Genomic DNA, 21,752 nt, shown 5'->3' with positions numbered 1-21,752 from the left:
AGAAATTAAAGCAGGCGGAAAGCAGCACAAGTGTTGCTTCCACCCTTTCTAATGACAACTTGCAGATGTCTTATTTACAAATGCCTGGTAATTCTGGATACCTTCCCTCCCTTTAATTGCTGGCACCTTTTGTACAGGAAATGCAGATTGCACGCATTGCTGTTCTTTTTGCCACTTCTTCCCAGCAATGATCATGCTTGTTAATTTATGAGGGTGCATGTATGAAAACTTGGACGGGACACTTATCTCATGCAGGATTTTTTTATACTGGTATAGCTCCATGCATTTCATTGGAGCACCTTGCTTCTGTACTCAAATGTATCTGAGAACAGCATCAGGCTCTTTTTGTGAAGTAATTCATCCTGACCCAGTTCCTATAGTCAATAGAGTCTCATTGACTAGAGTTGGACCAAACCCACAATGAACTGCAACGGAATGACCAGATGTGGTGCGACGGTCCTCAGAGTTGGTGGAGTGTTCCCGTGGTGATTGCAAAGGGCCCAGGGCTCCAGCCACTGCTCCTGCCACAGTAGTGGTCACAGCAGCTCGGAGCTCCAAGTAGGGGTACCATTTCAGATTTTGGGGGGGGTGACCTGTGCATGCTGTGATGGGGGTGAAAGTAAGTGCGGGGGAGGGGGTTGGACTGAGGACAGAAGCTTCAGCAATGTTACTGAGCATGCTCAGTGTAAGCCAAGCACCAAATGGGATGGGGGGGAACCAACCCCATCCACCCTCCCCCACACATGCATCATCTCTATCCAGGGGTTACCAAGGTAATGAAAAATTCTACTTTTGCTGGAAGACAACTTAGCAGCTAGCTGACATGAGCACTGTATCTAATTCCTATATAAAGGAAAGAAATTTAAATGAATATTAGACCCTCCCAGCTCTAATACTAACATATTCTGACATCTTGTGGCAAGTCATTTAAGGGACACTGGTTAGTCTTAAAATTTGAATGTATATTCTTACTTTGTTACTAACTGTGGAGAGAGACAGACCCTGTCAGGACTCCATCTCATCTCTAGAAGCGGACTAGGAGTTGCAGCAAGGGGGCAGATACATGTCAGCTCTATATAAGAATATCAGAATGGCCATACAAGGTGTAGTAGTTCGAGTCAGTGGGGGCCACACTGACTCCCGGTACTCCCCAGTCAGGAGCCTTAAGAGCCTGACGGTCGGCCAATTAATGAGTCTAGGGACCCTCCCCGGTTCAGGGCCGGGAGGTAACTAACAGTTAAATAGTTGTCTGGTAGGCTGCACAGCAGTTCATGAGCCCCGGCCCTGGGTCAGGGCAAAGCAATAAACAACAAGTCAAACAAGAGGAAAGTTCAGTGGTGCAGGCCAGTTTGCAGGCAGCACCAAGGGTCAGGAATCCTCACTAGCAGAGCCGACAAGCGCAGGGAGTTTGCCCCACAGAGGCAATCTGCCACCCAAGGAAAGGAGTGGCGGGGGGGGACGTGGGCCCTCCCTACTCCACAGCGTCCCAGCCCAGGGCCCTAGTAGTGGCCGTATAGATGCGACTCGATAGGCAGGGCTCCCACCCATAGCGCGCTGCTCAACCAACCTCCATCTCCTCAGCCGTCCCAAGGTCGGCTGTCCCTGGGCCACTTTCCAGTTCCCCCTACTTTCCAGTTCCTCTACCTGGCTTAGAGGTCGCTCATTGGCATTGGGTAAGGTCGGTGACAGTGGCAGCGTGTTCATGGGTTTGGGGTCCATGTCTGCTACTGGTCCAGGCAGTCCGGCCCACTTGGCTGGGCCCTGCAGACACTCAGGGGGTCCGGATTGGCGGGTGGGTACCAGCGGCAGCACCTGTTGATGTGTCTCAGGGTCCTGTTCCAGCTGCAGCTGGCGTGGTCTAGGCCTCAGCTCAAGGCCTGGTAATGGCCCAGGTAGCCCAACCCAGTCGTCCACCGGAGTCAGACCAAAATTCTAGGTCAGACCAAAATTCTTTCTAGCCCAGTGTTTTCCAACAGCAGCCAATGTCAGGTGCTTCAGAAAGAATAAACAGGAGAGGCAATCATCATGATCCACCCCCTGTCACCCATTCCCAGCTTCTGGCAAACGAAGCTAGGGACACCTGCACATTCTGCCATTCTGACAAGTAGCCATTGATGGGCCTATACTCCATAAACTGATTTTGTTCTTATTGGAACCCTATTACAGTTTGGGCTTTTCCACCATCTACTGGCACAGAGTTGATTGTTGAAAAAAATAATTTATTTTGTTTTAAATCTGCTGGCTATAAATGTAGTTAGGTCAGCTTCTTGTGTTATGCTAGTGAAGGGATGAATTTCATTTCCTTATTCTATTTTTCTACACCATTCATGATTTTCTAGACATCTAACATATCCCCCACACTTGAGTCATTTCTTTTCCAAGCTCAAAAATATCCCAGTCTTGTTAATCTCTTCTCATATGGAAGCTGTTCCTTACCCCTAATCATTTCTGTTGCCCTTTCTGTACCTCCAAATACAATATATCTTTTTTTTCAGATGGGGATGACCAGATCTGCATACAGTATTCAAGATGTGGGCATACAATGACTTTATGTAGAGGCAATATGATATTTAGTCTTATTGTCTTTTCCTTTCCCAATTATTCCCAATATTCTGTTAGCTGTTTTAGTTTTTAGATTGCCACTGCACATTGAACAGATGTTTTCAGGGAACTATCCACAATGATTCCATGATCTTTTTCTTGAGTAGTAACAGCTATTTTGTATGTATAGTTAGAATTATATTTTCCCATGTGCATTACTTTGCACTTACCAACACTGAATTTCATCTGCCCTTGTGTTGCCCAATCACCCAGTTTTGTGAAATCTCTTTTTAGCTCTTTGCAGTCAGCTTTGAGTTAGTCTCTGTTCACCCCTTTTTCAATAATATTTATAAAGTTTAACACAGTAATCAAAATGCAAATCCCAGCAGCACAACACTCATTCCTACTGTTTCCCCCGCCCCTATCTTTTAAGTGGCATATTTGGCAATGTTTTCATGATGATCTAACGATTCTTCAATTTTTTGAATGTCCAGCCTTTTGTTATTCTTAATCACCATCTTCCTCTTTATAACAAACTCCCTGCACCAAATGCAAAGCTGCAAGCAGCTCAAACTCTGTTGCATTTAAGAACTGCCCCTGGAGCCAGGGCATGCAGCTTTAAGACCTTGAGTATGAAATCCAGGGGTTCTAACTCAAGAGGAGGGGCTACTGCCCCCTCCCCAAGCTCCAATTAATGGCCAATTAATGGCACCCTTGGCTCCAGGCCCTTTAGAATTGCTGGGCCCTGGGGCAATTCTCCCACAACTGTTGGCAGGCCTGGGTACATGTCCAGAATGATCTTGCCATATTAATGAAGATTATTTAATGAAAAATGGGGTTCTCTTTCTGATTTGCAATTAGGATGCTAGCACATACATTTTAAGGCTCCTGTTCTCCTTCAGCAATACACACATGCCATAATTACTATTCACAACAGATATAGATATCACTGATGAAAATGCAGCCTCTGCTTCCTTAGCATAACAACATTAACCCCCTCCTCTGATCATCCAAAGCATGGGAGGTAGTAACATTATCTTCCTCCTTTTCAAAATGAGCACATCTTCAGGACCATGGCAAACATTTTACCATGGACTCTATATTTTCCACAGTGAAAGCCAGTGCATGCTGAATGAGTCAGGGCACCACAAAATGTGCACCTTTTGGTGCTGACTCAACTTGGTGCAATCAGAGGGGAAGTAGAAGTCCCACTAGGACTCGCCATAACTGGTGGGGCAGAGGTTCCAATATAAAGGTTGTTTTATTTTTACATATGATCCTGACTAAAAAGAGGTCTTTTGACTGGCCCTTCAGAGGAGTTGTTCCAACCATAGAAATTCCATTGTGCGACTGTGTTGAAAGTGACAGGTAACTCAGAGAATTTGATGTCATTGGGTATGGGCTGAGAGAATTCATTCTTTATAAGCTCTCCTCCCCAATGGCAATTCTGCAATTTCTATGGCCAACCTCTTCTCCATGGAAAAGGCCAACCTCAGTATCTCCCAGATAAACAGCATAATACATACTAGGAAATGGTGCTAAAACAGGCAGGAAATAGTAAATTGTTCATCTTAGAAAGCAACTTCAGACAACTAGAAGATTAGCATGGCAGGCTCATCGAGGTAGGCTTGCAGCCTCCCTTACAATAACTTACTGATGGCTTGTAAATGGACTGTGGACATTCATGATTTGCTGTGGTCTTTGGTGCTGGTTCTATATTTCATTAGCTGCCTCTTTGACATAAATGAAGCACATAATGGAAGAGTATGGACTATCAGACTGATCTCCTGAATTAATACTCTATTTAATATTCTGTTGTGGCTTATGTTGAGGCTGGTGTGAGTGGCCCTGCTCCACTGGGAACCAAGGCAAGAACTGTGCTTCAGGAAGAGGTGTGTTGTCTTTGCATCACATTTTGACAGGGTGTGGCATATGCCTCCCACTAGGGCCAGCCAACAATGTTGACACAGAACTATCATTTCCCTTATGCAAATCTAAAGCTCTAGCCACCTTTGTGCTCATCTGTGTGCCCAATCCCTGTCTAGGGCAGAGATAAAAGAAGGGAGAATCACCGAGATCTCATTCCTTCCTTTTGCATCTGTGAAGAGATCAGACACAATCTGACCCTTTAAGCAATCACACAACTGTGATATACTCAAATTGAATTTGAGTCTCTATTTCATTATTGGTTGAGATCCTAGACCATCCTTTCTGTTATGTTACAATGTATCTTTTTTGGAGATATCCAATACTTACAAACAAATGTACAGGAACACTTCTTTATGATAAACTGAAGTGGAAGTATAACATGGAGGCCAATTCGATGAGGGGCCAAATGCTCTCAAATTCCATTTATTTCACTGGGAAATGAGCAGTATTGTACCCTATTCCTGAGTGAATAATATGATTGAAAGAAGCATGTCACTCTTACAGAGAGAGCAGCATTATATAGTGTATTGAATGTATGATTGAAGTTGATGTATGATTCAGAATGGGCAGTTTATCCTGTTTTCTGTTCTTGAATTGTTGAGGAATAGGTAGCAATTTGCTTAATGTTTGTCACGTTCTTCAGCAAATCGTCTCTGGCCTACAAATTCTTCATGAATGGTTTGCTGCAAATATTTAAACAGTGCATCATACTGGTTACTTACCCACCCCACAGTGATACTGTTTTAGTTCCCTAAATGGGTGACTTATGTAACGTATCTAACTAGGGCCCCAGGTCTCTCATATATTTGGCAGTGGCACAGCATGAATTACAAATTTAACATCATCGAATTCTATATTCACTTCTTATTATACTGCAGCATCTGAGCTTAAAATTCATTTTTCACGAATGGCAATAACAGCAAAGCTAGTTTGTGAGAACGTTCATGGAACATGAACACAAAACTGGCCCAACTAATGGCAAAGACAAATCATTTCAAATTGTAAACAGTTGTTTCCAGAAAAAGCCTTTGTTTCCCTTCCCATCCTTTGTGAGTGTTGCTTAGAATTTAGATTGTAAATTCTTCCAGGTAGGACTAACTCTTAATTTGTGCATGTGCAGCACTTAGCACAAAGGAGGACAATCTCAGTTGTGGCCTCTAGGTGCTATTATCATAGTAATATTTATTTCAATCATCATGCTGATCTAGTGATGTCACCATTTAGCAAATGCAGATAGAAATATTTCCCTCCAACTCTCAGGTTAAATGAATATCCTCTGGCCTCATTTAGTTCTATATTGAGTATGTAGAATAATGCTCTATTCAGCAATATAATACACAAATAAATAAGTATACCTCCTTTCTTCAATAACCCAGAAAAAGTTTAGGAACTGCTTGCCAGAACTGATCTTTGTAACCTCAGTGAACAAGCAATGCAATAATGCAGTCGAGTGCGTGTGTGGGAGGCACACTGTGCAGAAATGGGCTGACTTTCCTCCCTCTGTCTGGCTGAACTAGTATGAATCAAAAATGTTGCTGTTAAAGTAAACTCGCTTCAGTTGTGGTGGGATGCCTGTGTGTGCCGGTAACACACATAAACTTTATGAACATATTAATATGTCGTGTTTTAGCTGTTTTGTTTTGTGTTAATATTAGTATGTGACCGTCAAGAGATATACTACAAGTATTCTAATACCAGATGGTTACTCCTACATCTCCAATTTGTCTTTTTATCCAGGGACAGCTAGACACTTAAAACAGGCCCTGATTTTGCAGGGTTGGCTTAGAAGACTGTCATTAAAAATATTTTCTACCTATATGACTATTCTCAAAGATCCTACCTTGTGTTTGTCACACAGTCACCCAGCAATTCTTGTCCTCTGTAGCTGCCTCAGTGGAAAATTACTACAGCTTTCATAAGTCACTAGTATACACTCCCTAGAGAGATCTGTTCACTAGGTGTTTCTAACCTGTCATATGCTAAGAAGCTATGGAAATCACATGAATCTGTATTCATGAGATTTCCAGCCCAATTTATAGACCAAAGAGATTCACCGGTCACTTTCCTAGACCAAACCTATGAGCTATTTTATTTTAACGTCCAAAAATCTGCAATGCACGCATGAAATATGACAAACGCCATGGCTCCTGTCTAAAAGATATTTCAAGTCTAAATATAAATCATGGCAATGAGTAATGGTGACAAACTATAGGGTGAGGCTGGGTGGTAGAAAGGTGGCTTTTATAGCTCTCTGTGAATGCTACTTAGTATAGACACATTGTTCAGGGTTTTACTTTCATTTTTTTAATATAAATATATACTATTATTTTGTTCAATGAGTCTGTAAAATACCAACAGAACATAATGCTACTATGGAGACCAGGAGGGGTTCAGTCAATCAAAGTCAACAGAAAAATTCTGATTAGCCTCATTGGTGCTTCGTTCTCAGTCTCTTTAGTACTGATATTATTCTGCATGACTGAGGGGTTTAAATGATGTGGCTCCTTCATTCAATGTGTTTTATTTTTAATCACACACATGAAACACACCAACTAAAAATATATGTTAACCAGTTTGTCATAGCATACAATGACGTTTCTCTTTTTTTAAAAAAAAAAAAAAAAACAATAACACTATGTATATCTCTAATTACTATTTGTTACAAAAATGTTGTTAAAGCAATCTTAAATAAATCCTGCTGGGATATTCTAGTTCCTCAAAGTGTCTAATAATTAATTATTTTCAATGCCTGGTATGAAATATTTTCCCCTTGCCAGAAGTCCAACTCTTGAAATTATCTACAAAGCATTACTTTAGCATTTCTTGGAAAACTGGGCTGTGTTTTACATGGTGGAATTTCTTCAGAATAATTTGTTTCTGAGGCATTCCCTGTGGTAACAGCAGGCAGACAGACTTTAATATAGCTGTGTATGGTTTCAGCTGCCTCCTGTTATCTGATAAGAGCATTTTGTTATGAATAATTTGGGTACAAAGATGGCAAAATGATGCTGCCTTGCTCTGATGCCAAAATTACAAACGAGAAACATTTTTATTAGTTATTTGATATATGTAACCAGGCTATTGCATTTTTATATTTTATTTTGAGGCCAAGATAAAGCCAGTTACTGACATTTTGTTTAGGGGGAAAAAGTTCTTATGAGAACTCTGGATATTACCAGATGAGATTTCCTGTAGCCATTGGTCCTAATACGTTAAAAACTAAAATGCGGACACCCCAATAATGTTGGTGAATGGCTATTGTGAAATGAGAAGTATGTTTGTATTTTTCAGAGAAAAAAGGGTCCAAACATACTAAACAATAGATAATGAATAAGCCAGATCTTGATGTCTTTACTCTCATTTTATTGGGCAAAACTTCCACTTCAGTTAGAATTTTGCCAGAGTAAGAAGTTAGTCAATGCAAATTGACTAAGCCCTTCAGGATCTGGCACACTAATAACAGTTTTAAAGGGACAAACTCATCCCTGAATTAAATCAATTGATATCAGTGGAATGACAATGGATGAGTTGGTACAATTGGCTAAAGAGGTAAAGTGGTAAAATCTTTATTTTTTATTCATAAGCAGGTTTACCTTACCAGACGTACTACAAAGCATAGAAACAAAAATGACAGAGCCTCAGGGTCCCCTACATGGATAACTCCTGCATAAGGCTTGGGAAACTGCAAATACCTAAACACAGGATTTATCCTAAACTCAAAATCCTCCCTTGAGGTACTGAAGACTAATGTCTTAGTCTTGCTACACTGAAGTCAATGTGATTTTTTCCATGGCGTTCATACTCTAAAACTATTGTAAAAAGATATTTAATACATTTGAGATGCAAGATAAAAGGCTTTTAAAAAATCTCGTTACACAATCTTGTGTTAGGAACATCAAGAATATGTTTTAGTTTAATTGTAATCTATGGCAAGTGATTACCTCAGCACCTTAAAAAACCTAATTTATAACTACATCAGGTATGGAAATGTTGACACTATGATTGCATATAATGTCATGCGTAACTACATTTAAAATTACATCATTTTAAATGTAGTTACGCATGACATTATATGCTTAGCAAGAAATTAACTAGGCCTAAGAAATCCTGCTTATAATATTGGGGAAGAAATAAATCCATTATATTATTTTAAATGTGGCTATTGCTGAAGATGGCTGTGATTTATGGAAGTATGATGAAACATGACTATGGTTCCTTCACAGAGGACTGGCTTTTGCTTCTAATGAACACAATGGGAATTTTGTTGTCTGCCTCAACTGGATCTGACTCCCAAATATGTGGAATATACTTTCACAAGGAAAAAAAAAGATGGACTTGTCATCAGCAAATTATTACTCTGCCAATACAATCGTACAATCAACAGGGAGAAAACATCATCAGGTGAGCACACAAAATATACTTTAAAATAAAATGCACAATGGATAACATACAGTAATCCCATCCAAGGATGGATTCAGCTTGTCTGCTGGCAGTTTACTTTCAAACGGCTGTTTAAAAACATTGATGTAACAACCTTTATTTTCTTTCTTTAATAAGCATGTAGCATCTATGATGACAATACGTATGTCATAGTGAACCTGTGGCATATTACAGTTGCGAAGGTTCTGTCAAATTTTTGACAATCTCAATATATTTGGGATTTTTAACAACATACGTATTTCAATATTTGATGGACGGAAATATCTATTCAAATAAATTAATCTTCCAATGTACAATGATGCATTTTTAAATTTCATTGTTCTTTGCAGAAACTGTAGCTTTGCTTGTCAAAAACAGAAAATGTACATTTTACTTTCTCATGTATGGTGTCCGCTACTGAGGGTATTAATAATGCAGATACGCAACAAAATGCTGGAGTGTTTTAAATGGTCCTTCTTTTCTGTGTCACCGTTTTCTTATTGGTGTAGAGCTGCTGCCATGCTCTGCTTCTGCCAACCCTTAATGCATATGTTTTATTTACTTTAAGCAGCACTATTAATTTCAGTGGGACTACTCATGTACTTAAAGTTAAGTGTTTGCATAAGTGTTTACAGGACTGATGCTTCAATTAACAATGGTTACTATGGTGGGCTGAAGTAGGTCTACAGTTCTACATTATCACTAGCTGTTGTGAACATGCAATCACACCAGTGAATAAAAAAAGGAAGCAGAAAGGATGTCTCACTAATCCATGCCTGCATGGCAGTTGTGCTTCACAATATCATTAGCTTTGGTTTATACATAGAACAAATATCCCTGGTCCCATGTGTAGGGTCTATGGAACAATCACTGAATTTATAACCCACTTTGCCTAATCCTGTTCTTTTTTGTTCAACTTCTGTTTATTATGTTATTTTATTATCTACACTCTGAGCAAGTTAGTTAATCTCACTTGCAGAGCCTGAAAAAACAACTTAATTTGTTAATCATTAGTGTTCTTATCAGAATAAAAACAACAGATTATTTTACTAACTGTACCTTCTGTTTGAACTGTTATCCATTGTATCTTGTATGTCTGAATCAAGACTCAGACCCTTGTCCACACTCTGTTGTTAACTTCAATGGGGGTCCGGCCTCTTAAATGCAGGTCTGGGCATTTAACTTGATCATGAAATACCCTGAATGCTTTCTATTAATTTCAGTGGCTGTTATACTTGGGCCAGGAATGCAGGTTCAAGCTTTGGTGTTGGTAAATATACTTTACAGAACTTTGTACTACTAAATAAAATAAGTTCAAGTTTCCCGGCCATAACTTCTTGCTGTTTCTAAAGCGGCATAGCTGGGTTGCCATCAGTGATACTACACCAGTTTATGTCACTGAGACGCCAGCCCAACATATTCTGAATTACCCAGAAATCTGTTTTTAAAAGGGGCACATCTAAAATATAATTAATAAAGTGGTCTGGATATTTAATAAAGGAGAAAATACATGCATACAGATTGATAGTTTGTAAGTATTCTGTATTTTGTCCTTTATTTTAAAAAAATGAATTTTGAAAGGGCTTTCCTAATAACAGGTTTAAAGATTAGGCTCCTCTGAAGTGCAAAGCAGATGACAATGTTTCGAACAGTGGTGGGCCACCTGCAGCCCATCAAGGTTCTATGTGCGGCCTGTGAGTTTAACACTGCCCAGGTGTGGAATTGCCAGATTCCACTGATTTCTGGGCGTGTAGGGTTTTTTTTTTTTACTGATATTACTAAAATGACATGCACGTAAAACAACGATCCGTGAAGTGAGGGGTGTGCTGATTGCACACAACATTGACTGTGAGAGCTGTGCAGTCCTTCTGCATCCAGTTGAAGCACTGCTATGGTTCAATCGGTGTGCCCCACAAAGTTTAGATATGCAAGAGCAATGAGCAAAACTATCCTATCCCAGGAGATTGTCTTGATTCTGAGAACCTTGCATCTCACTGTGCTGAAGGAGGGCCATTCATGAAGCCCACTCATTAATCTAGGTTGCCTTTGCTGGTAGAGAGCAAATCTTACGTGGATTGACTAACTTCATTTTATAGGTGTTTTCCCTGTCCACACTTGAAAACTTTCAAGTTCAAAGATTCCCTAGTGTCAAACCGTAGGGCTTAAGGCTAGAAGAGACTATTCTGATCATCCTGTGAGATGTCCTGCATAACATGTACAGAATAAATTCACCCAGTAGCGCTTTTATTATACCCAGCAACAACTGGTTGTGGCACTAGACCATAACTTTCAGAGAGATGCCCAGACATCAAGGGGATAAGAATCCCTGAGGTAACCTCTTTCAATGATTATTACCTTCACTATCAAAAATGTATGTCTTTTTTCTGGTATGAATGTTTTTAGCTGCAACTTCCAGTAATTGAGTCTTGTTATGCTATATTAAAGGGCTCTCTGGCATGTCTCAAGTTTAACAATGGCATTTTAGACCTATGAGAAATTACAGACATGAATCCAATGCTTTAAAACAAAATCATTTGTGCTGTTCAGTCAGTTAAACCCCAGAAACAACGTTTTCAAACATGCCTACCTAAAGTTAGGCTGCTAAATCTGTAATGGGCACCTAGTGACAATGGCCCAATTTTCAACCAAAGTGAGCACCCTCAAATCCCATTGGCACTTCAGGGGCTTTATAAAGAAGCCCTCTTCTAGTCAGGTGCCTAAGCAGAGATGTAGTAGGTTAATTTTCACGTGTGAAAATGCTGGCTCTGCGTCCCTGATTAGTTTATCCAAAGGGTAAGAAATGACTCTCCAGAATGGGATCTAAACAGCTGTTCCCAGTCACCTGATGGCTTCACTCACCTTTATGCTTTCTAAAGACCAGCGTTTAGGGATCCATCCCGCCCCCATTTTCATCAGTGGCAACCCTTCGATGGGAGCAGGATCGGGCCTTTGAACCAATCTGGCCGGTGGGTGCTACCGCCTCCCTGCGCCGGAGCCCTTGAGCCAGCAACCTGCGGTTCGCTAGCCGAGATCTGGCCCCACGCTCCGTGCTCCCAGGCTCACGCCTACACCTGCAGAGGATCTGTCTCCGCAGAGGACACAAGGGGTCGCACCTCCCACGGCATTGAGCTCCGCGCAAGCGCCTGGAGACGCAGGCAAGGTGCAGAGAGACAGAAAGGCAAAGCCCGGCCCATGGGTGCTGCTCCCCCTTCAACCTCCCCATTTTCCCCCAAAAAACTAGGAGCCTGATCCTCTATGGGACGCCCCCAGGACTCTCCTCCCCCCGCATTTCTCACGCAAGGAGACAGGTGTAGCGGGTGCCTGCGGTCCCCAAGCTCATCAGCAGAGCCCGCCCCACCCCTGCCAGGCCAGGCGATGGGCTCAGGTAGCGTCTGTAGCTCAGGGAGCTCGATGCACGCAGCCTCCCACCCACTGCCACAAGGCGGGTGACCCACACAGGAGGCAGGAACGCACCGAGCCAGCGCTCGGGTAGACACAGCCCGTGTGCTAGATGCTGAGGATAGGCCAGATCCCGAGGGTTTCCCTGAGCTAGTCCTGATTTCCATGGGAGCTTGCTGGGGGGTAGAGCCAAGGTCTGGCCCAGGCGGGGCAGCTCCAGCCGTGTATTCTCTGCCCCCCTTCCTCCCGCCTGGACCGAGCTCTCCTTCCACCCTCTTGGCTTGAGGGGCAGAGGGAGGCTGCTTCGGTCTGGGGATTGTGGAGGGCAGGCAGCCTCTCCTATTGGGAGGGTGCCCGCTAGGAGATCCAGGAGTGGGTGGGGCGCTATCAGATCCCGGACCCGGCACTGGCCAAGGAGCACACCTCGGGTACCCGGACTGTTTTCCTTAGCTCGCTCTGCTCCCTCGGCTTGGGGACTGGGCAGGCGCCAGCCCGACACTCTCGGTGAATCAAAGGTTTTAGGGAGCCGCCGTGCCAAGGCGGAGAAGGGAAAGTTGAGTAAAAGCGAGGAAACCACCCCAGGTGCGGTTCGATCAAATATAGGCGGCCGTTGTGCTCGGACACTTCCCCCACCTCCCCATATCAGCTGTCAGAAGAGGCAGAAATAAACAATCCGTCTCTCACGCCGTGGCTAGGCAGGGCCGAAGAGAGCTGGGCTGGCTCTACAGGGGATGCCGGGGCAGAAGCGATGGAGAAGGATGGTCCTTTCTAGCCCAGTTGGCTCTCTTCAGGGACACCCTCCTTCCCCATCTCAGGGGAGATGACTCTGAGCTAACCAGGCACCTGATCCAAAGCTCTGCGCAGTCAATCGAAAGGCTCCCACCGGTTCTGCATCAGATCTCAGCCCCTTTATGGGGTAGACAGCTAAAAAACTACGGGCATCTTCCCCACCCACCGCCCAAAATGTGGACAGCCCCTCCCCCCCAAAAACAGCTGTTTTCTAAGGAGTGTGCTGGTTGTGGGGGGTTCCTGCCGCGTGTCTGGATGCTGAGCTCGGAGAACCCTGCTCCTTTCTGGCCACGCCAAAGGCAGAGCGCAGCTTAAACCCGGACACTGGGAAACAACGCGACGCTGGAAACCCGGCTGCTGGCTCACAGCACTGCAGCCCATCCTGTGCCAGCGCGGTACGCACCTACTCTCTTCAGCGGCGTTTCTCCCGGGGCTTTTCCCAATTCCCCCTCTCCTCCCCCCAATCCCTTCAGGTGCGCCTCAGGCTGGATTTGGTGCGGGCTCGGAAAAAGCAGAAATCAACCTTCTTAATGCCAAAGGGCTTCGCAATCGCGCGTTTAACGCTACAGCCGGGGGCCTCTCAGTGGTGCGACCCAGCCTTATCCTCACGCCCGTCAGGTACAAACTCCAGGTGCCTACGTACAAGCCCGAGACCCAAATCCCCGGCGCGTCTCCGCAGCCCAGCATCAGCGCCCTCCCGCTGGGCGGGTGATGCTAAAGATGCTAAAGGCAGCCTGGTTAGTCCAGACCCGAGGAGAAAAAAATGCCTTTTTTCCTCATCCCTGAGTGATGCCCGGGGTGGGGTAAGGCGATCGCTCCAGAAAGTTAACTGCCGTTAACTCTGGGCTAATCCGAGTCACCTGTTGTAAGGGAGGCTCCTCGGGGGGAGGGGGGGGGTGTTTTCCCGTTATAAAGAAGACCCCCCCAACCTTACAGCACCCCCCTTTCCTGCCTTATAAATCGCAATGATTATTGAGAACTACAGAAAAGTCTCCGCAGCGTTTAACTCCTGTTCCTGGCTCTCTCTTTCGCCAGGACAGCGAGGGGTGGGGACACCGGTGGCTACCTGAATAGCAGAGGATAGACTAAGAGTTAGCAGGTATAAATCTCCGCGCACTTACTTCTTCCCTGTCGCCGTACCCGGGATGCTTGCTGGGTCCGGATGTATTCCATCAAGTTCAAAGTGATAAAGAACCAAGAAACCAGTCGCAATTGCATAGTAACCCCGGGAGAGTTCGCCTTTTCTTCGTGTTTGGGGAGGGGTGGGGAGTAACACCGTAGTAGCGATACCTGCACTGAGCTCTCCCCCCGAGATCCAAGGTCCTCCCGTCTCTATTGCACTTCCAAATGGCCCGAACAACGGTCTTCTGCCAATTTCAGAGGGGAGTCACCAAGGGGAAGGCGCCCTGAAGCAGCAGCGAGGGTCCATGCCGTGGAGATGGCAGGCAACATGTTGCAGGGTTCGGGGGAGGGCGGCGTTGAAGGGGGATAAGGGAGGGGGGACCGACTCCTACTCCGTTACAGCGAAGGCTCGCTTCGCTCACATTCAGCACCTCGGCTACAGCCTCCCTGCGCCGGGGAGGTACGGCCCCCCGGTTTCTCCTGGCTGCCACTGAGCCGCCCACGCTTCATGCAGGAGTCTGCCGACGTTCTGGGCAGCAGAAGTGACCCAGGGCACCCAGCAACTTTCGGGCGTGTGTGTGCGTGTGTAGGGTGGGGAGAGAATCAACCTCTCCGATCTCGCCGGATGGAGGCAAGGGTCCCCCTAGGGCTCTCCCCGCGGAGTCTGCACCCGAAGCATCGTCCAGGGCAAGGCGAGCGCACAGGAGAACAAGCGGCAGCAGGCTGGGGGGTGCGAGGGCTGCCCAGCGCTCCCTGGGTTTGGAGGATCTAGGGAGCCTGAGTGGTTTCAGCGTCTCTGGGTTGCGCTGCACCGGGAGGGGAATTCGCGCTGCTTGCAGCCTCCTTCCTGGCAGCACTGGTGGGCTGGCTGCGATCTCTCTGCCTCCCTCTCTCCCCCCTCACCCCGCCCCCCCGGTGGGATTTTTCAAGCCCACATGGAGTGTGCAAAGCGGGCTCCAATAGGCCGCGGGGCAGTCCTAGCGCGGAGCCTCCAATCGCCGCCTGGCTGCTCTGCCTGAGATTAGGGAGAGAGGGAGGGATGCGCCAGCGGGAGCTGGGGGAGGAGTGAGGGGTGGAGGTGTGTGTGTGGGGGGGAGGCTTGTGCCCAGCACCCTCTGGTTAGAAATGCCATTGTGTGTTGCCTCCTTCCCCCGAGCGAGCCTCCGAAGATGCCCCAAAAGGAAGATACCTGGGGGCGAGGGAAGGGGCACTAGAGATGCCACTTGCCCATCTAGACGGAGCGTCTTGCTTTGTCAGTTTCAGGAGGATACCGACCCTAGTGACAAAGCATCCAAGCAGCAGGACCGAAGCAGCCGAGAACTGTACTTCAAGCTATTGTGATCGTGATTCTCTTCCTCTTCCCATCCGATCCAGTTTACGTTGGATTAGATTCCCCCCCCCCCCCCAGAAGACCCTTTAAGGAAGGGACTTGACTCACACATGCAATTCTCCCCTCTTCGATACGAAGAGGTCTTTAGGGTTAGGAAAGGTAACTAGTGAGAGAGAGAGGGTGTGGATACAGTTGTTTGTGTTGTGACCCCTTTAAGAGCCTTTCTTATTCATTTCAAGAGATCTAGTTTGTTTCAACAAAAACAAGGACATTTTAAAGATTAACTCTAAGAAATTCGTCAGTCTAAGTGCCACCAGTCTCTCTGGCTTTTTTTTTTTTTAAATGATGGTTTTGAGGTTTCGAAGTCCGAGAGAATCACCCTTAGGAAAAGAAGAAGAGTCCCTTGCCACAAACCTTCAGAGTCAAAAATCGCCTGTTAGCTGATTGGTATCACATGGCATTCAAAGCGTGAACCACAGCGCTAAGGCGCTGGGACTGCTAGCTTGAGAAAGAAACCAGAAGCCATGGAACAGGTATGGTTTGATGCAACTTTAGTCAATGGGAGAACATGTTACTCTCCGTTTGCAGACATACGATCATTCCCCTCTAACCATGCCTGTTTGCATCCCGTTTGCCTTTCAATCAGATAGGTTGGGATCATTACTAGATGGCTAAAAGGCCCCAGATTACACGTCTCTTTAGCAGGATAATTCCTATTTTTTACTGCAGGGAATTTTTTGTCCTCTCTGAGGGCTGATGCTTTGAAAATCTGCAACATACCACTCCCTTGCTCGCTTTGCATTTTATCTCCCTGTCGGTCTCGGAAAAGGAGAACCAGTAACAACAACTTGATTAAATCAGGGCTCTGAATAAAGTCCCACTTTTAACTGCTTTTCTCCGTCTGCCTTTGCCTCCTCTCCCGGAGTTGTAAAATATCTGTACCATAAAACGTGGGGGATTTCAAGATCTGTGGGAGGCTCCCTTTGAAAAGGACTCCAGGGAAAGCCTTTCTAATCCAGGATACTTGAGCCGGATGGGGTGAGATTGCCACAGAGACATAAAATAAAAAAGAGCAAGGCAGTGGACGGCCGCGGGGGTACAGAGGCTCACACGAAGAAGGGGCCCTGCGCTTTTTGGTTGCGTGAAACAAGCTTTCGTGTGCGAATCAATTTCAGGAGGAGCCAGACAAGTAAGCAGGGCTGGGCAGCTCTCGGGGAATAACGCGGTCGAGCCAACCTGCAGCACATTTTACAGCCCCGCTCCAGAAGCGCTAGCGCCACCGGGCAGAGAAAGCATGTCAAAAATAAACGAGCCTGGAGGAAACATAAGGAAAACATTAAATAAACAGGAGTGCAGTGCGCTCCCGCTCTCCTCTCACAACGTACTTCAGAGCTTCCTTCTCCAGCGCTTGTCTGCCTCCAGCCAGTTCCCTCCTCGGCCCCACTACACAGATTTCACCAGCATATTTATCCGGCTCCGTTAGTCCCCCGATAATGTACGCGTCACTCAAGAGCATCCCAGGATGGCACCCGGCAGACAAACGCAAGCAGAGACAATCGCATCACGAATTTAGGGCCAACACGAAGGGAGGTTCAGCGGTTCGTTTGGGGGAGCGCGAGGGGTCAGGGGTGAAATGGGAGTCGCGGGGAGCAAGATTTGAGTCTCCGCCCTGGAAAGAGGCTCCTAGTCACTGACCAGCGAGAAAAACTGGGTCTTAACTTGAAATGGGATTTGCAAAGAGCGCCCAGAGTCCAGGAGACAGGCAGGTGGGCAAAGTGTACATACAGCCCGGTGACCGCTCCAAACCAGCTCCTCTGCCAGACTAATTTTACCCATTGCACCAGGTCTGTGCTCAAACCAGAAGCTCTCTCTGGCTGGGAGAGCAGGCAGGCAGGCAGAGGTGGCAGGAGTTTGTTCCAGAGGGCAAGACTCTACCCTCCTGTCACTCATCATGATGAGCCATCCATGGCAAAGATCATGCGGATACCACCACAAATCCAACATGCAGCGCCTGGGCCCACTGATCTACACAGCAGCACAGGGTGCCCCCAGGAGTCAGAGACGCTGGGGCTGGAGGCACTGAGGCGAATCAAATAAAAAAGCTGCTCTTACTGGGGTCCGAAGAATTCACAGCAGTGAGAGGCTCAGTGGGATGTAATATTTCTTTGGTACGGAAACCAACCAAGGCAGTTCCTGGGGGGTTGGGGGGGGGGGGAAGAGATATTTGAATTTCTTTAAAAAAATGACTGAGGGTCCATATTGCTTTAGGAAAGTGAAAGATTTCTATGCTTGCTGTGTTATTAATCTACCATTAAAACCAGAAGCAGTAGATTCTAACATCAGCAGTGAGTTGTAGGTTTTGGGGGGGGGGGGGGGGGGTTGTTTGTTTTTTGTTGTTTTTTTTTGTTACTGAAAATAAATCTTTTAATCAAAAGAGGAATAGCATCATGGTTTTTCCAATTGCAAATATTACATTTACTTCAGATGTTTCGGTTGTTATAAAACACGTTTGCATTTTAGACTTACTTCTGGATTTTAGGCAGTATTGGCATGCTTAGATTTTCAAATATCTTGGAATAAAAAAGAGCCATTTTCAAGATTTTCAGATTACATCCAACATAAGAATTTTAAATCTTGATGTTCTTCTTAAATCCATTACTAGTTGATATCTTGCATTTAAAATATTTTGGTCAAAATCTATCCACTTGAACAAGAGTGGCTGAAATTGGACCCTTTGTCATTTCTCACCACATTGCAAACAGTGTGCGAAAAAGCGAACAAATAGATAATCAACTTGCCTTTTCTCTGAAAAAAAACACAGCACAAGAAATTAAGGAGTTAGAGTAATTATGACAGATAATCTCAAGAGGAATGTAGCCTACTGTATAAACCCTAATTTTCTTTCCTTTTCAGGTGTGTTGCCTGGGCTTAACCTGTGCAAATCACACAAACTTTGGTCAGAATTTACTCCCAGAAGAATCCCATTTACTTTAGTGAGTAATGTTCACCAGAAACACCACTGCTGGACACCAAATTCCCTGTCACAATCTATCACATCTATTATTACTATTTGTTAAGCACTGACGATATGTTTGGTAACACAAGACCCAAAATAACAACAGTCCTTTCCCAGAGTTTTTACAAAGTAAACAAAACTGATACAGAGCAGCTAGGACATGCTGGGAAGCACATGGAAGGAAATTACTAGGGTTAAAGATGTGTGTGCGTCTGCCTGTGCGCTTCCTAAAATAACCCATTTGTTCCTGAGTCATGTTCAATTTAGGAGGTTAATCTTCTGTAACACTGCAAGCATTCCCAATAGCTGTTAATATCACAAATAGAAGATTATGATCTCATAGTTTAAATAAACTGGAAGAAATGAGTGATGAGAAATGATTTGCTTGCAGTAAGTTCAAGCTATGATGGTTTGTTTGCGGCACTTCTTTTTTAAAATAAACTGGTTCCTAAAAACTCCAGGCCTGCAGTCTTTAAGAAGCAACTTATACTTTAGACATTTTAACAGATGTAATGACAGGGTATTAGTAAAAATGTACAATAGGGAACAATCCTACATTGGCAGGAGACAGTCTGGATGACCTAATTGGTTTTTCCCATCTCTAATGTCTGCAATTCTGTCATTGTAATGAAACCAAAGGCAGTTTTGCCTGTGTAAAATCTGGAACACTGGGCCCTAAATTAGCAAGTTAGTCTGGAGTGTCTCTCAATTTGGGCCTGATCCAAAGCCCATTAAAGTTAGTACAAGTCTTTCCATCAGTGTCAGTGGGTTTGAGGTCAGACCATCTAGATGTTATTGGATATGAGCTGACTTTCTGTTTTATGGTATGTAAGCATAAAAAAGTTTTGTGGGGAAACTTGGGCAAATTCTGTAGTACAAATACTTAATAGGCATTTCAGTTAAGCAAGTGCAAGCAGGTGAGCCCCCCTAAATAAACCTGAGGGATGCATGGAAAAAAGTTTTGCTAGTTATATCTGTGTAATTATCCCGATTAAACCATTGCCAAATCATTGTGATGATAGATTCCTCTATCTGTCTTTATCTCATATACTTAGATGCAAGCTCTTTGGGGCAGGGACTTCTTTTTTTATTCTGTATGGCTGTGTCTACACTGAGCCACTTATTCCGGAAAATCAGCCGCTTTTCCAGAATAAGCTGCGAGCTGTCTACACTGGCCCTTGAATTTCCGGAAAAGCAACGACGCTCTACTGTACAAAATCAGCCACTATTCCGGAAAAACTATTCTGCTCCCGCTCGGGCATAAGTCCTTATTCTGGAACACTGTTCTGGAAAAGGGCCAGTGTAGACAGCCCAGTAGTCTTTTCCGGAAAAAAGCCCCGATCGCGAAAATGGCAATCGGGGCTCTTTTCCGGAAAAGCGCGTCTACATTGGCCACAGACGCTTTTCCGGAAAAAGGGCTGTTCCGGAAAAGCAGCCTGCCAATGTAGACTCTCCTTTTCCGGAAAAACTGAAGACGGAATAGTATTCCGTTTTAAGCAGTTCCGGAAATTCATGCCAGTGTAGACACAGCCTATTTGTATAGTGCCTAGCACAATCTGTGCTAATCCGTGACAGGCCACCAGTTGCTACAATAACACAAATAAAAATAGTACATAAATGGGTGTAATTATATATGACTATAATTCCATGACTACACACTTATTCCAGAACTAGAGTCTGTTTTTGTACATGTGAGGCTCTTCTTAAATCCCTTCCAAAGCTATCCAGGCTAAACCAAAAAAGGCATGCTTATATCAGAATAAGTGGAACCATGCAGGGAGACACACTGGCATATTTTGACTGCATTAAATTCACACCTTGGTATACACGGGTATAACTTTCCCATGTTGGCAAGCCCCCAACATGGTGGGAGTTTTGAAGGGTATAGGTAACACAGAGCAAGGGTTTCCATCGGGATCCCAGACTCTGACTCGGTTTGCTTATTTATTTGTTTTTCTGTAGTGCTCCTAGTGCATGAGTGCCTACAGACAAAATGCTTTAGCATTTCGCAAAAAGTTGGCATTTCTGATTTTTTGGCTCATCTAAATGTATGGGTACCATTTGGAATTAAGACAGAAATGTAGCCATGTTAGTCTGGTGTAGCTGAAACAAAAAACAGGACTATGTAGCACTTTAAAGACTAACAAGATGGTTAAATGTCCCTAAATTCACTGACTGCTCACAGAGGGCAAGACTTGTGGCTTTTCAGCTATGCCCCATGCTGGAGCTGCTGTGCTACAGTGGGAGTCCTGAGTCAGCCAGAATTCCTGCTGGGTTTCTTGTAAGCATATCCTGCCAAGGCAATTCCGCCACTCTTTAAACAAGTGTAGCGCGCATTCCTACCCTCTGGATGACAAGTTGTGCTCACTGATGCATGGGTGGTCATTCTTCTGTATCCTTCCGTCCCCCCCATTCTTCTTTACCCTTTTCACCCACTGCGAGTATTAGAAAGAGTGGCTTCTTTCTGTAGACAGACTAGCTGGTCCCTACTTAAAGGAACACTGGAAGGTATCTGGACTAACCACAATCTAGCCCTTAATTAGGATGTTGTAAGATAGGATTGATTGCCAAATGAAGATGATTATTTAAAATTTTATGAGGGGTGATGCTTAGCTAAATTTAGAGAAATGTGTCAGTAATTATGCAATGGATATGAGAAAGTGCAGTGAATGTTTAATAATCAATTAGCACCCTTTTTTTACACTAATCGGCCCCTTTTGTTTATTTTAAAGGTGTAAAGCGAAGGTCCAGAGATTCTGGAATAACAGATCTAAAGAGTGGCACATGATGTTTAGCACTGATCCAGCAAAAACCCTTTGGTCTTTATAGAAGAAAGCATTTACATACATACTTACATGGATCCTTGTCCTGGATCGGGGAAGGGCAAGATGCAGCTCAGGGGCTGGATCCAACCTGCCTAACACTTTGATCTGGCTTGTGGACTAGATCTGGCCACTTTCTATTTATGATGCCTATGCCACCAAATTTCCAGGTAGAGACTCAAGCAGCAGGATCCTATTTAAATGGCTCCTAGCCACAGTGCTACCTCAGCAGGGATCAGAGCCATTGAGCCCTTTAAACAGCCACAGCAACCCCAAGCAGCTGCCAGGCAATGCAGTAGTGGCAGAGCCACGAGCCCTTTGCTGTGTTTTTAATTCAAAGCCTAAGGTACTAGACAACTGTAGGGGGAGGCTAGTTCCCTTTCAC

The 21,752-nt window shown here is 44.7% G+C and overlaps 1 protein-coding gene across 1 annotated transcript in view; it reads right to left on the bottom strand.

The window, feature by feature from the left end:
* The window catches only part of RSPO3 (R-spondin 3), an 89,032-nt gene extending 73,864 nt beyond the window's left edge, over positions 1-15,168 (bottom strand). The window contains exon 1 of the mRNA XM_006139432.4: positions 14,199-15,168. Within this exon, the coding sequence (XP_006139494.1) occupies positions 14,199-14,295 (97 nt within the window). The 5' untranslated portion in view covers positions 14,296-15,168. The remainder of the gene's footprint in view (positions 1-14,198) is intronic.
* Between the last annotated feature and the right edge of the window lie 6,584 nt (positions 15,169-21,752).

Source organism: Pelodiscus sinensis, chromosome 3 (genome assembly GCF_049634645.1).
Source record: "Pelodiscus sinensis isolate JC-2024 chromosome 3, ASM4963464v1, whole genome shotgun sequence".
NCBI lineage: Eukaryota > Metazoa > Chordata > Testudines > Trionychidae > Pelodiscus > Pelodiscus sinensis.
This window is presented reverse-complemented; position numbering and strand designations above follow the sequence as displayed.